Source organism: Patiria miniata, unplaced genomic scaffold (assembly GCF_015706575.1).
Source record: "Patiria miniata isolate m_02_andy unplaced genomic scaffold, ASM1570657v1 HiC_scaffold_7, whole genome shotgun sequence".
NCBI lineage: Eukaryota > Metazoa > Echinodermata > Asteroidea > Valvatida > Asterinidae > Patiria > Patiria miniata.
In genome coordinates, this window is record NW_024037074.1 from 48,443,525 (window position 1) to 48,460,062 (window position 16,538).

General features: G+C 47.4%; 1 protein-coding gene across 1 annotated transcript in view; it reads right to left on the reverse strand.

The window, feature by feature from the left end:
* Nucleotides 1–3,084: 3,084 nt before the first annotated feature.
* Nucleotides 3,085–16,538, reverse strand: part of LOC119745384 (meiosis regulator and mRNA stability factor 1-like) — a 43,231-nt gene continuing 29,777 nt past the window's right edge. The window contains exon 8 of the mRNA XM_038221702.1: nucleotides 3,085–3,724. Coding sequence (XP_038077630.1) covers nucleotides 3,501–3,724 — 224 coding nt within the window. The 3' untranslated portion in view covers nucleotides 3,085–3,500. The remainder of the gene's footprint in view (nucleotides 3,725–16,538) is intronic.

The window sequence follows — 16,538 nt, forward strand, 5'->3', positions numbered from 1 at the left end:
GTCCAATGCATTAGCCCGTCCCGGCAACCAGTGGTACTCGGCACTGTGTCGGGAGGGCACGGGTGACTGAGCCCACTGAATTGTGGCTGTTAGTCCCCTCGGGCTGCCCCGTGCTTGGGGAAGGACCGGGCGGTATAGTGGTGTTCATACCTGAGCCACGCTTGCCCCAATGACGACCCTTTTTAGGCTTTGCTCTGGCACAGGAGGTATGTTTTGGAGGAACCTTGCCGGAGCGTGCCCTTTGTTTGGGTGTTCTGCTTGAATTGATTGGAGGAGACCGAGTTCCCATTAACTGGTCAGTGGAACTGCCAACGCCCCCAGCCGTCAGTGGCTGAGGGTGCTGGACGAGGGACTGCTGCCCTAGAACTCGGTCCATCCCGTGGGAGAGGAATTGCCCCGGTTTGTGACAGATCAGTTCTCCCCAAACGCTTCATAATAATCGAATAAATATAACAACTAAATCAAGAAGAAGATGAGAAACTCTACAAACTGTTGTTAATAACTTTTGTTATCAATAAACTTCTCTTAAGCAAAAAAAAGGGTAGAAAAATGACAAGGAAAACAGGAGCTATTTTACACACGTCCTACCCGACCTGCCGCTAAGAGAAAAGAGGACGGCTCACGAGGCAAGCATGCCACAGTGTACTATGGGTAGGGCGCCAGAGGGCACTATTGTATAAAACTCTTAGTGGAAAATACGGTATAGGGAATATGCATAAGTAAATTGCTCTACAGGTAAGTTGAGCGAAGTAGACCTGTCATTGGTCAAGGCCAATGGTACCAGGGAAAAAAAAACAGCTGTTTGTTTTCAACCATTAAAGTGTACCTTGCTTACCTTGCAAAAGAAAACATTGAGTGAATGGTCACATATTGTGCCTGGGTGCCAGCACAATCTGTACCTACATGAATGAGTGTATAGACAAGGGCATTTTGTAATAATCTGTCAGTTTGAAAGCAAGGTGTTTGAAATTAAAAAAAAACGAAACAAATCTATCCATATTTTACATCTTGTTTTAAGCTAACTTTAAGCATTGTCTTTTATTTTACGTTAAGCATTGTCGTTTCGTAAACCCTAAATAATGTGATAATATTTAAATAGCATTTGTTTCTTAATCTATGATGCAACTGTATATGAGCATAAATAATAGCAAATGAATTAAAACACATAATAAAAAAAAACATCTTCAATTTAAGATTCTCTTTTTATGACATTTAGGATTGATGTGGTATGTCTTTTAATGTATTGTAAAGAATAATTGGTCCAGCTGATGCTGCATCTCATTCAACATGCTGATTATTCAAGTCAAACCTACATGTATAATAGGTTCGTTTTTAAGAGGTGTGCACAGAGGCATTTGTAATGTGTTAGTAAATTAGTAAAAATGAGTTTCTACTAAGAAAGTAAATAACTATGTGCAAGCATTAATACAACATGAACCTAGGTAATTAGAAAAATGAGCATTTACAGGGTTTCATCTGTACCAAGACATTTTGATGTGTCTATATGAAGAGTTTATTTCCAAAATGCATATCCATTTAAAAAAAAAAACTTTAAAGAATCATAATTGCATAACAGCTGTTTCTCAACTTCACTCAACTTCATAATTCTGCATTTATTGTATTCCCCAATTGTGTTTAACTTTATAACAGCTGTGGAAACTGACTTTGGGTAGCCAGGCGAGGGCGGGATTACTCTTCATATTCTTCACTGCTATTTTTCTAGTATCTGCTTCACCCGAGATCCCCATTACAACAAGATCAGTCCAGGTGCACAATAGTGACATTTAACTTGTAACAACTGAGGCATTTTAAACGGCACTTGACCCAAACATATCATCACCCACCTAACCCAGCTAAATTTATGCAACTTTTTTTTGATGATCACAGACACAAAAGTAGTATCAAAATAATCAGAACAACCAAGCAGGTAAGTTGTTATGAACTGTGCTCAAATAAACAAAAACCTGACAACATGAACTGGAAATCGATCAGTTTACCAATGATATGTAAATAGTATATGAACTTGCTGAAGTGCAAAACCGCTGCTTTTTTAAACATACATGCTTACCCCTTCAAAACAATGACCTGATTTACAAATATAATACGGACCAACTGCATCCAAAAATAATTTAATTGTGCGACCTTGCATTGCCATTCCGATGCTCTACCAGCTCTATGCTGGCTGTCAATGACTTTGTTCACAGGATTCTAGTCAGAAGCTATAAACCCTTATATGCCAGGTAGCCAGTGCAAACCTGAGAAATAGCGAATGGGGATCACTCAAAGGAGATACAGCTTTTTATTAAAACTTTGTAATTATAGAGTTTATAGCTCAGTTGGTAGAGCACCAGAACGGCAATACAAAGGTCGCAGGTTCAAACCCCGCTGCAGTCAATTTCTTTGTTCAATTAAAAAAAAAACATTATAAGGCCAAAAAAAATAAATAATCGGTCTCTGGTCAGACCGAAGTTCCAGAATTGATGCGGCGACGCGGCTTTTTTTTTTTTTTTTTTTTTCCAATCTTGAATTGTACAGACAAGGTGGGTACCATTTTGCTTTTTTGTGTCCCCATTATACATTGGTGTCCTCCAAAATTTGCCTTGGTGCCCTTTATCATTTGCCATGGTGCAATTTCCCCATTCCTTGGTGCTCCTTGGTACAAAAAGTTGAGGAGGTGCGGCAATAGAGGGCACTGTTGTAGCTTCTGTGTTAATTTGAAGAAAAAAAAAAGTTGACGCGCATGATTAAAATCGATGCGCGTGCTGACCAGAGACCGAGTTATTATTTTTTTTGGCCTAATGCACCTAGTCAGTTTGTTCAGAAATAATATAAATTATCAACAGTCTCTGATTTTTAGGAAACAACTATACAAACCAAGTTTCACTCCATGACATCAGTGGCGTACCCGGGGGGGGGGGGGGGGGGGGGGCCTCGGGGGGCTTTTTTGTTTGTACTTTTTTTGTTTTTTTTTCTTAGTCCCACGATTTGGCCTTGGTGATATGAATGTGGCCTGTTTTCCAGTAGTATATTAGGGGTGTAAGTGGCGCCACCAATGACAAAATAGGCCGCCCCTCAAAAAAACAAACATTTTTTTTTATGCGGCCAAATATTTTGGGCGAAAGTTTTTGAAAAAAATTCAAATTTAAACAAATTTGTAAAAAAAAATTTTTTGAGCCCCCCCCAAAACCAAATCCTGGGTGCGCCACTGCATGACATAGGAAGAAAGAAGAAATGTAACTTGAACAACACCCCCCCCCCACTTGACGTTCAAATCATCGCAGTCCGAGGGAAACATTACTCCAGACACTGTGCACCATCTTAAAATAGAAACTGAGTGCTAGTAGAATAAACCACAACTGGCATTTGCAAAATTCGAACATTTTCATGTCGAGGCAAACAGTCTGCCATATGCCTGCCAAATCAAAAAAGGTAAAAGTACCAATATATGTGAAGATTTATTGTTACCCTCAATATATCAAGATTGTGTTCAAACAATGAAACTAGTTACATTCTTTCACTGAAAAATTGGCAGCAAGCTGACAGCGCCCTCTGTTCCTATTTACCATTTGTCTTGGGGCCTTCGAAATATCAGGAGTGTTCAGTTTCCTACCCACAACATCATTCTCTGGTTTCTCTGGTGGTGTTAGATTCTCTTCCCTGTTGAAATTAAGAGATGTTCCTGATGCTGGTCGTGTCTTCACAGCTGGTAGAGTAACTGCAGCATCTATGCCAGACATAAAAATGAAGAAGAAGTTCAGACATCTGTCCATTTCAAGTATTAAACCAGAATGCATTTTCTCTTAAGGAGAAACATTTTGAGTCGTTTTTCCGATTTAAACTACATCCCTTTCACACCCATTGTCAAGATATTGTGGCAACAAAAGTGTCCATTCTTTCCAATGCTGAGGTACGAGATGAATTAACTGAATTAAGTCCATTGTTCAAAGGTGAGCAAGCTGCGTGAAAGCTTTGCCCTGTCTGGTCCCCGTGCTGCCTAACGAAACAATAGAATAGAATAGTCAGGTTCACAATGTATTTTCGTTGGGGTTTTATGGGGATTAGCAAAACTATACATTTTTAAAAACGTTATGATCTACTGAATCCAAAAGCCAATGTTTCTATTTTTTTCGATGCCATATTATGCCGGCCATTTTGTGGGGACAGGATAAAAGGGGGTGGATCCAACCCCCCACTCTAAGATCTTGGCCATGCCATGACAGATTTGATTGAAATTTAAAAATTAATGTGGCCTGACATTGCGAACTTAGCAAGTTCTTCTTCAGAGGCTAAAACAGAAATGACAGAGGTACATACATTAACATGGGGGTGCACACAAACATGCAGGGCTGAAAGAAGAAACACAAAAGGAGGATTAGGTGGGAAAGGTGTGGAAAGATGCAGGGAAGGGTGGATGAGAGAACAAAGAAACAAGGGAGATGGCAAACCACAAGGGGTCTGGTGTAAACAGGGGAGGGACCAGAAAGGGGAAGGATCAAAGGTCACAGGGAGTGGGAACGGACAAAAGAGTGTGAGAGTGAAGGGGGATGATGCGGGGGGGGGGGGGGGGGGGGGAAACAGTATGGAGGTGGAAAGGGATGAAAGATGGCGGAAGATGGGTAAACACAAACAAGGAAGACCAGGTGGATAATCTGTAACAGAAGACAATGGAGGAAGAAAAGGATTAATCATTTCCAAGTTGGATGTTGAGACCATGTGGTTGAATAGTTCGAAGACGATTCATCCACACTTTCTCTCTGCTGAGGCAAACTGAGTCCTTGCGATGGCCAAGAGATTCAATGCCCTGCAAAATCATATCAGAAATGGAGTGGTTAGGCAGGTTGAAGTGATGACCAACAGGGGTGTCTAGTTTCTTGGTGTTGACCGTTGACCGGTGGGCATAGAAACGCTTCTTGAGCGTATTCTTAGTCTCACCTACATACTGCACTCCACAGACCCTGCAAGAAATGAGATATATGACATTAGAGGTGTTACAAGTGATGTTACCAATGGTTCTGTGGGTAGTGACAGAAGAGTGGCCAGAAAAGGAGTCAGTCTCCTGGATATGAATCTGGCAGACAACACATCTGGAACTGCACTTGAAAGTACCATGCTGGGTGGGAGGGGATGCATCTAAGGATGGGACTTCAGCTCGAACAATCAAGTCCCGTAGATTTCGAGGACGCCTGTAAGCCAATGTTGGCCCGTTGGGGATGGCGCGGGCAAGGCGATCTGAAGTATGGAGGATATGATGATCATCATTAGTGATTTTGCAAAGGGGAGGGAGATTGGGGTGAAACGTGGTAACCAAGGGAATCATGGGTTTGGCCATGGCATCAGGGGCCTTTCCCGTGAGAGCTAGATTTCTGGGGATAGCTTTAGCTCTGGCAATGGCACGATGAACTTGGCGAGAACTGTGACCCCTGGCCACCAAGTTGTTCCTCAGTATCTGTGTATGGCGGGAGAAATCGGAATCATTAGAACAAATTCTTCTGAGTCTGAGTGCCTGGCTAAACGCTATGCCAGTTTTGCAGTGCCTGGGGTGACAGCTGGAGGACTGGAGGTACTGGTGGGTGTCTGTGGGTTTGGAATACAGGTCAGTGGTAAGTGAGTTGCCTTGCTTGCGGACGGTGACATCCAGAAAGTGGGTTTGGTGAGCCAAGAACTCCGATGTGAATTTGATGGTTCTGTGGAAGGAATTGCTGTGGTTAGTGAAGGTCAAGAGACTGTCCTCATCACTGGTCCAGATGAAAAAACATCATCAATATATCTCCACCAGATCCAAGGGCGACATGGGGCCGAGGCAAGAATGAGTTCTTCGAGGTCACCCATGAAGAGGCAAGCCATGGAAGGGGCCATGCGAGTGCCCATTGCAGTGCCGTGTACCTGTAGATAGTGTTCACCAAGGAAGGAAAAATTGTTCTTCGTTAGTATAAGCCTCATGAGGGTGCCAACATCACTGATGGGAGGAGTCGTGTGTCCTGCCTTGGCCAGAGCCAAGGAGCAAGCACGAACACCCTCCTCATGTGGGATGTTGGTGTACAGAGATGAGACGTCGAAAGTCCCAATGATGGCTGTGCTGGGAATCTGGTCCTTGATTCCTTCAAGCTTGCGTAGGAAGTCTGGGGTGTCGTGAATGTATGACGAAATCTGTGGGACAAGGGGTTTGAGAAAACTGTCAATGAACAGGGAGATGCGTTCCGTGGGTGAGCCATTACCGGAGATGATGGGTCTACCAGGGTTGCCAGCCTTGTGAATCTTGGGTAGAAGGTAAAATCTGGCAGTCCTACAATCACAGGGAGAAAGAAATTTGTGAGCTTTCTTGGACAACTGGTCACGTGATCGCATATCGTCAAGTACCTGTTGTGTATCTCGACAGAAAGTGCCTGTGGGGTCAGAGTCAAGGCGGGTATAGTTAGTGCGATTGATTGAAATTTGGTATGCTTGTGAAGATATGACTGCTAAGCACATGTGTAGAGTTTCAGTTCAATAGAACAAAGCATGCTGTAATTATCTTTGTTTATAATTCACACTACAAATTATTGCGGACGGTGACATCCAGAAAGTGGGTTTGGTGAGCCGAGAACTCCGATGTGAATTTGATGGTTCTGTGGAAGGAATTGCTGTGGTTAGTGAAGGTCAAGAGACTGTCCTCATCACTGGTCCAGATGAAAAAAACATCATCAATATATCTCCACCAGATCCAAGGGCGACATGGGGCCGAGGCAAGAATGAGTTCTTCGAGGTCACCCATGAAGAGGCAAGCCATGGAAGGGGCCATGCGAGTGCCCATTGCAGTGCCGTGTACCTGTAGATAGTGTTCACCAAGGAAGGAAAAATTGTTCTTCGTTAGTATAAGCCTCATGAGGGTGCCAACATCACTGATGGGAGGAGTCGTGTGTCCTGCCTTGGCCAGAGCCAAGGAGCAAGCACGAACACCCTCCTCATGTGGGATGTTGGTGTACAGAGATGAGACGTCGAACAAGGGGTTTGAGAAAACTGTCAATGCACAGGGAGATGCGTTCCGTGGGTGAGCCATTACCGGAGATGATGGGTCTACCGGGGTTGCCAGCCTTGTGAATCTTGGGTAGAAGGTAAAATCTGGCAGTCCTACAATCACAGGGAGAAAGAAATTTGTGAGCTTTCTTGGACAACTGGTCACGTGATCGCATATCGTCAAGTACCTGTTGTATATCTCGACAGAAAGTGCCTGTGGGGTCAGAGTCAAGGTGGGTATAGTTAGTGCGATTGATTGAAATTTGGTATGCTTGTGAAGATATGACTGCTAAGCACATGTGTAGAGTTTCAGTTCAATAGAACAAAGCATGCTGTAATTATCTTTGTTTATAATTCACACTACAAATTATCCCTTTATCCTATATATATTCAATGAAAAAAGTTACCATTTCACGATACCCTACGTTTGAAATTTCGCAATAACGGTCCAAATTTTGTAAAATAAAGTGTCCCCTTCTGCACATCACATCGGCCTAAAATTTAGTTTCATTTAGACTGCGGGCGACATTTAAAAAGGCACAATTATTGGGAGAAAAGGGGGGCGGGGCGGGGGATTCCACAGTTCTTGTTAAACATGGGTAATCCTATACTTTACTAATTTATTCTTTGTAGCCTGCACAGGTACATATTAAAGGACATGGACACAAATACATTGTAACACTTCATAAAATAATCAACACCAAATAGGAGGGCATGTACATTAACACATAAAATTGTACTTTCAACATCTTGTAGCTAAATTCAAAACTGAGCAGAATACCTAGACCACGATGGCCCAGCGCCTGAATTCCCGCACTTGCAATAATGAGTGCTTCAGCACGGGGTGTACCCTCGGGGTCCACTTGATAGTTAAACAGTCCAAAAAATTCCCATACCATTTGCACCATTTGATGGAATTGTGCCACAGGCGACAGTGTCTAAATAACTTGGAATAGGCCATCAGTACTAGCAATGGGGTTGGACGAGGAGGCTCTGAAGAAGGCGCCATCAGTAGCTCAAAGGATTATATTTGAAAGTTAATATATCATTGGGGCTGTACAGCTCTGCTTCGATTTCGGATAAAGACTAATGTAGGTTAATAATGTATAGTGTTCTGTCCAAGTGCAGGAGGAAATATAGGAGGAAACAGCTGGTACAAATGCAGGTACATTCGCTAGATTTTATAAGAAAGATGTTACAACCTAATCAGCTATGGGGGAACATATCTTGGCAAGTGTATTGCAAATAAACAGACAATTGCTGGTTAGTAGGACATCTGTTTTCTGGGTTATGTGCCATTGTTGATAATTCAGGTTTTTTTGAGAAGAGAGTAATTCCCCCCCCCCCCCCCCACAGAAGTGTGGTTGGGGTCTACGAACGAATACTTACCTGTAGAGCAATACTACTTATGCATATTCCCCCTACCGGCAGGTATTTTCGCTAAGAGTTATATACAATAGCGCCCTCTGGCGCCCTACCCATAATACCCCGCGGCATGCGTGCCTCGTGAGCGTCCTCTTTTCTCGAGCGCTAAGTCGGAATACAACAAAGTACCCAAGGCATCGAGAAGAGTGGGTAGGGGGGAGGGATGCTCTACAGGTAAGTATTCGTTCGTAGACCCCAACCACACTTCTGTGGGGGGGGGGGGGGGGGGGGGGGAGTCTACTTCACTCTACTTACCTGTAGAGCAATACTACTTATGCATAGACTAGCACCGTCAAGGAGGTGGGTCACTATGCGAGATGCTATTGCTTACTCACAGGGGCACGAAACATGGAAATGTAACCCCAGATGGCTCCCACTGTTCCGACCAAAGGCGGACAGGGGCAAAAACCAATAAATCTACATGTAAAGGATATTAATTACCCTCGCATGTTAACCGAGACGTCAGCCCTTGTAAGGGGGGACGCCCCACAATGTAAAGTATTATGATATAATACAGTTGAATCCTGCAAAGAAGAGTACTGTTAGTACACGACACTTCTTAAAGCAAGTTCTAAAACACTTCAAATCAAGCCCATGCACAAGGTAAACTGATACAAAAAAGGTAACTTGTCCAAGACCAATGACCTTGCTACAAGAGTGTTTAGCTATACATTTATATTCAATACAGTGTAATGTATTAATGTAAATAGACAGGATGAGGAGACTCACCTATTCTAGGGAAGTCCCGGGTAGGAGAGGATCCTGTGGGCCCGATGATGCTCGGCTCGCCGCCTTCAGCACCACTCTCCCGGCTCTGCCTTCCGTCTGGAGGACATCCTTCAAATAGCACTCTGTGAAGGTGTTGGGGGTTTTCCAACACGCTGCCTGTGTAATATCTTTAACAGAAACACCCTTAAAAAAGGCCCAGGAAGTAGAAGTTGCCCTGACCTCATGTGCATGGACTGACCCAACGGAATCTGTTGTTGGTGAGTCTATTGCTGATTTGATGGCCGTAACCAACCAGCGGGAAATTGTATCACGCGAGGCCGGTCGGTATGGTGGAGTCGTTGTAATAAACAGCTGTGAATGGCCGCTTCGGAGCGATTTAGTTCTATCAACGTACCATTTCAGGGCCCTGACCGGACACCAAAGCTTGTCACGAGAGACAGACGAAAAAGATTTTATGTCCGGCAGGTGAAAATGATTCCGACTGATTTTTAGTCAGAAAACCTGTTCTAGGAACCAGGCGTACACCCCCTGGTTCCCACCGGATATGCCCTGTCTCCACCGTAAGCGAATACAGTTCGCTACGTCGTCTAGACGTAGCCACTGCTAACAGAAATGACACTTTAACCGACAGCTGCAACAAGGTTGAGCTGCCCATTGGTTCAAATGGGGGTCTCGATAAGGTTGATAAAACGGCAAAGAGATCCCATGATGGTAATAGCCTACGTGTCGGGGGGCGCGACACAAACATCCCCTTGACAAGTTGGCTAAGACTCTGATTATCTGACACCGAGGAACCGTCAGAGAATCCTCCATGAATAGCTGCTATAGCCGACCGATAATTTTTAACTGTGGCTGTAGCAAGATCACTTTCAAAGAGACCTACCAGGAAGTCTGCAACCTCTCCTATAGAAGTATCGGAGGGACGCAGAGACCTGGTTCTACAACATTTGTAAAAATGGTGTAATCTACTGTTGTAAACTTTCCTTGTAGATTCCCGTCGGCTGCAGGCTGCAATGGCCGCAGCTCGTTCAGAAAGGCCCGCCGTGCGGAGGGATTGCGTGATAATACCCAGCACGTCAGGTGGAGATCCTCCGGGGCCGGGTGAAGAAAACCCGAGCTGGGCTGGAACAGTATGTCCGCCCTCTGCGGAAGAATCACCGGGCGGTGAACCAAGAGCTTGGTGAGTCTCGGGAACCACGGTTGGCGTGGCCAAAAAGGAGCTATGAGGAGGATCTTGCAGTCCTCCTGTTCCACTTTGGCCAGTACTCGAGGTATGAGGGAGAACGGGGGAAAGGCATATGCCAGAAGCCTGTCCCACCGTATCGCCAGCGCATCTGTCTGCCAAGCGCAAGGGTCGTTGTGTCTTGCGCAGTATACCGGTAACTGGTGGTTGTTTCGAGAGGCAAACAGGTCGACATGAGGTCGATCGATCAGTAGGAAGAGGGACTGGACAACCTGCGGACGCAGTGTCCATTCCGTCGGAACGACCCACCCCCTGGAGAGAGCGTCGGCTGTGACGTTCTCCTCGCCTGGGAGATGAGTTGCCACGAGTGATACTCTGTGGCTCATACACCAATGGAAGAGATTCCACGTGAGCGCGCATAGTTGGGCGGATCGCGTGCCTCCTTGTCGATTGATGTAGGCCACTACTGTGGCATTGTCGCATCGAATGTTGACTACCTGGTTTGTCACTGATGTTTGAAAACGTTGGAGAGCATTGATGACTGCCAACATCTCCAGCACATTTATGTGCTTCGAGCACTCTTCGGGCCCCCACCGACCCGCTACTTGGCGCGGGTGGAGGGTGGCCCCCCAGCCAAAAAGTGACGCGTCTGTCGTGATGGTCACTGACGGCTTGGGATTGCGAAACGCGCGCCCCTCCGTGAGATTGGCATTGTCGAGCCACCAACGGAGGTGCGGTATTAGCCAAGGTGTGGTCGGCACCAGATGACGTATGTGGTGACGACTGGGCCGATAGAAGGACAGCAGATGTAATTGGATGGGACGCATCCTTAGTCTGCAAAAGTTCACCACATCCACCATACTGGCCATAAGACCGAGCAACCTTAGCCAGGCTTGCGCTGGGGCCATGGTCGTCGGGAGAAACAGAGACACACACTGTTGGAGATTTACAATTCGTTCCTCCGTAGGCCGAACCAATCCCTTCTGGAGATCGAGCGACGCTCCCAGAAAGATTGGGAATTGGGATGGATGTGGATGGGATTTCTCGGCGTTGATAATAAACCCGAGATCCGCCGCTAGACGCCAAGTCAGATTGAGTGCCGCCGATGCGGCCGTCTGAGATTGAGCAATAATGATCCAATCGTCGAGATACATGAAGATCATCAAACCTTGTTTTCTTAATGCGGCCCCGATTGTCTTCACCACACGCGTGAAGACCCGGGGTGAGGTGGCTAGACCAAATGAAGAACCATGAACTCGTACTGGACGTTCTCGTACTGAAAACGAAGAAACTTCCAGTGGTCTGGTCTGACAGGAATGTGTAGATACGCATCTTTCAGATCTAGACTGGCTCCCCACGCAGGAGTACGAATCGATTGGAGTATGATGTTGAGCGTATCCATGCGAAAACGTCTTGGCCGAATAAATTTGTTGAGGGGTTTTAGATTTAAAATCGGGCGCCACATGCCGGCCTCCTTCTTGGGTACCAGGAAGAAGGTTGACATGAAGCCCGACCGTGTCTCCCCCGGAGGGAGCGGGCGAATTGCCCGTTTCCCGAGGAGGGAACTGATCTCCCCTTCGAGGGAGAGACGTTTAGTAGGATCGGACGGAACTACCGTCGGTCGAACGATCATGTCCGACGGGGGTGTGCTCGAGAACTCGAGTGTGTAGCCGCACCCGATCGTGTCAAGCACCCACCGGTCGAATGTAATTTAACCCCAGGACCCCGCAAAGTCTCGGAGACGGCCTCCCACGGGTCCGACGGCGGGAGGCCGCCACGAGTCTACTAAGTCACTTGCGCCAGCCCCCGGGATAGCGGGGGGCCGGTGCCCGGAAACCACGACCGGATTGGGGCCGTTGTTGTCCAGAGAACGTGCGGGCCTGCGTGGCGCGCGCACCAAGTATTGTCCGTGCGGCCACGAAAACCACCGCGACCAGATTTCAGAGGTTTGCGGCGGGGAATGACAAATGTTTTGCCCTTACCCCGCTGTTGTTTGGGCGCCGGTGCTGGAGGCTTCTTGAAGTTGATTTTCTCCGTAGCCTTCAGACGTTTGGCCTCATCTCGCATCTGATCCTCGAATTTACCGGCAAATAGATCCGGGCCCGTTAAGGGGAGATCTTCAAGTCTTTTGCGAGCACCCTGCGACGGGAGGAAAAGTGCATCGAGCACGTTACCCCAGCGGGTGGACGTTGATAGGGTCGACACGCGTGCGAATTGATCAAGCACTGAGCGTAGACCATGGTCGAGGCAATGAAGGGCCGCAGTCAGCATATCTGCTGGAATCGGCGAATCCTCTTCATAGCCCACGGCCAAATATTCCGTGAGAAGAAGTAAGAAAGACGCTGATTTCAAACCGAAGCGTGAAGCTGCGTCCATCTTCTTCAAAACATCTTCAAGTTTACCCCGTGCTTTGTCCACAAAGGGCCGCTTGGAAGATGAACCACTCTCATCGGCCACAAGTTTATCTTTTGCGGCGTCGGGGATGGCAGGCGGAGTGAAGAACTTCACATGATCTTCAGCCGGGAAACGAAAATAATCCCGTTCCCGACTGAGAAACGGCCGCCATTTATCAGTTGACATGATGCTGTCGATATGTTCCACGCATACTTGATCTAAAGGAAGTACGGGGAATATCTTATCGCTGCTAGATGCGGAGCCCGTCCTTCGCTTGAAAGATTGATGATCGGGCGGAGGGGGCTCATCAGCGGAGGGTAAATGAAGTACTCTTATCATATCCCTCTGTACTAAACGGAGCTCCGTTTCAGAAATAGACAGCCGCTGTAAACGGTCTGGTTCCTCGTCGTCATCGGATGACTCAGCCGATTGTGAGGGCCGAGTTGACTCCGGTGAACGAACGCCGCCCGGAGGGGCGAGTTGTACCGAACCACGCGGTAGTGGCTGGACAACTTCCTCCGAGTCAAACTGCATAGATGGATGAATACTCAATACAGGCGGGGATCCCAGCGTACGCGGTAGGTCCCGCGGCCTCTGATCCACCCAACCGTGGCCCACGGCCGATGCATGCGAGACGCTCGCTGCAGGCCGGGCCTCCGGTGTACGGTCAACCAAGTGCGGCATGTCCCGCTGTGCTTGGGCCACCCAACCGTGACCAACGCACGACGACTGTGAAGTCCTCACCGCAGGCGGGGACGCCGGAGCACGACTAATTGTGTGCGGTATGTCCCTCTGTTCCCGGGCCACCCAAGCGTGACCGGTGACTGAAGACTGTGATGTGGGCCCAACGACCGATGGCTGTGGGCCGTAGTCCACCGCTGCAGGGGGGCCCCCAATAGGGCCCGCCCGGCGGCCTGCCGACATAGCCGATAGCGTATCGGAAATTGACTGAAAAGCCAGCAGGAAATCTGCTCTAGAAACCGCGTCCTCCCCCCGGGAGCGTTTGCCCCGGCGGGACTGGTCAGAGGAGTCGTCCGAACCCGAAGAAGAACGGTGCGATCGACGTGCAGCCTTCTTCTTCTTATTCTTCTTTTTAGAAGAACGGCCCCGAGGTGTGTCCGAGGAAAAATCGGAAGACACCTGGGGCACCGGGACCCCCGAACAACGGAAAAAATCCGATGACGAGAGTAGTCCCTCTGAGCGAGCTAGCACGGGAACCGTCGGCCCGGGATCCCCCGGGGCGACCGGCTCCGTATCGCTCATAATGCACCCGGCCGACAGCGCCTCAGGCCCCGTGGGCTGAGCGAGCGCTGGACGGACCGGTAGCCCGTGCAATAGCCCATCCCGACAACCAGTGGTGTTCGGCACTGTGTCGGGAGGGCACGGGTGACTAGAGCCCACCGAAGTGTGACGGCTAGTCCCCTCGGGCTGCCCCGTGATCGGGGGAGGGCTAGGTGCCAAAGCGGCGCTCGTTGCCGAGCCACGCTTGCCCTGACGGCCCTTCTTAGGCTTTGCTCCGGCACAGGAGATATGTTTTAGGGGAACCTTGCCGGAGTGAGCCTTTAGTTTGGGTGTTCCGCCCGAGTTGACCGGAGAAGGTGACCGAGGTCCCCTTAACTGATCGGCGGAACTGCCAACTCCCTCAGCCGACTGTGGCTGAGGGTGCCGGACGAGAGACTGCTGCCGCGGTAACGTCGGAGCGTTAACGGCAGAGTCCCCCGAGAACTCGGTCCGTCCCGTGGGAGAGCTATCCCTTACGGTTAGTGACAGATCAGCCCTCCCCAAACGCTTCATATTTATGAAATAAATTAAACCAAGAAGATGATGAAACTCTACAAACTAATGATTACTAATCTTTTATTAAATACTTCTCTTAAACGCAAAAAAGGGTAGTAAATGACGAGGCAAACAGCGAGCTATTTCACGCACGTCCTACCCGACCTGCCGCTAAGAGAAAAGAGGACGCTCACGAGGCACGCATGTCGCGGGGTATTATGGGTAGGGCGCCAGAGGGCGCTATTGTATATAACTCTTAGCGAAAATACCTGCCGGTAGGGGGAATATGCATAAGTAGTATTGCTCTACAGGTAAGTAGAGTGAAGTAGACTTGAACAGGCAAGTGTTTTGCATTTGCATTAAGTAGTTATACAGTTCCTGTTTGCCCACGGTTTGGTATATACTGCAGTTTATAGTTGTTGCTATGTATTTTTCAACCACGTTGAAAGGAGAAAAAAAAAATTAGAATTAAAGTCATTTTGTAATTGTCCTGTTTGATGTTCAAGCAAGTTTTTTTTTTTCCTGTACAGACAAAGGAGCTTAAGTTTAAGGACTTGTTAGTTGCTCCAAAAGACCATGGTTCTTACAAATAAAATGGACCAAACCGAAGTGAATGAAAGACATGATTATCCTTCGTTTCATTTCTTTACAGTTAGAGCGGTGGTGTTTTTTTTACGGGACAGTTCCAGTTTCGCTCGTACCCACCGCCCTGCGCCAGTAGGGACAAGAGTTCAATCCAACACACACAATAACCGCAACTGTAATCGACTTATCGGGTATAATGGGAGACTTTAATGAACAAAGGCGAGAACGCACATTGAGCGATAACGATAGAACGGAGACAAACAGGTCGAAGGTCACGAACGCAAGAGGGCGTTATCATTACTACTGGCGTGGCCTCTTTTTTTCTCTTTTGAAACAAGGCAAAGAACTTAAACGCTGCCACCATGCCAGTAGGGACAAGAGTTCAATCCAACACACACAATAACCGCAACTGTAATCGACTTATCGGGTATAATGGAATCGACTTATCGGGTATAATGGGAGACTTTAATGAACAAAGGCGAGAACGCACATTGAGCGATAACGATAGAACGGAGACAAACAGGTCGAAGGTCACGAACGCAAGAGGGCGTTATCATTACTACTGGCGTGACCTCTTTTTTCTCTTTTGAAACAAGGCAAAAAACCTAAACAATGAGTCCCTCTTACAGTAAAATATATTAGAAGGAGAACGAAGAATATGTTTTTTTTGTTGCTGCGCTCAATTGAAACAAGAAACAAAAGCTAAACATGTAATATCAAAATCTAATCTAATGCTACATAAAGAAAGAAAAATGGGCCTTCATAGGGGTAGACTGCCTTCCAGCCCTGGGGATTATTCTGCCACACATGTGCCACTCCATAGGAAGGCATTATATATCTTGTCCTAAACACTACCAGTGTTCACACAGTCACGGATCAGTGTCAATAATCAGTCAAGTAGTCATCAAGGTATGCGGGTGGTTTGCGTAGGCGGGATGAGCGTCTTGCGGGTGAGCGTGGGCAAGAGATGCTCATGTCTCCAGGGCTGTCTGTAGGAATCGTGGGCTGTGGAGTAGGCAACACGTGAATAGGTACCTCTGCTACTTGTGGTGCATGCTCAGCTTCCAGAGAGGGGGATCCAGTAGCTTGCTTAGCAGGTGTCGAGAGTATGATTGGTATGGCAGGTGGTGTGGGTGGAGCTGGTGCTATGTCAGCGTCTGCTTCATCAGCACTGTCATGAAGATCGGGCCATTCTGATGGAAATGGTGGATCGATATCAGAGTGGGAAGGTACCTTGAAACACTCTGAGCGTTTAACACGGTAGAATGTGCTCTGGAGTTGGTTCCCGATGAATTTACGGACACTGCACCACAACCCATCAATGGCTGTCACAAGGTAGCGGTTTCGTCTTTTTGTTTTGTTGCGGTCACCATGGAGATATACTAAGTCCCCGATGGCAACAACAGTGTCAGATGCAATTCTGCCTGATGGTGTCTTCGCCTTTTCACTGTGG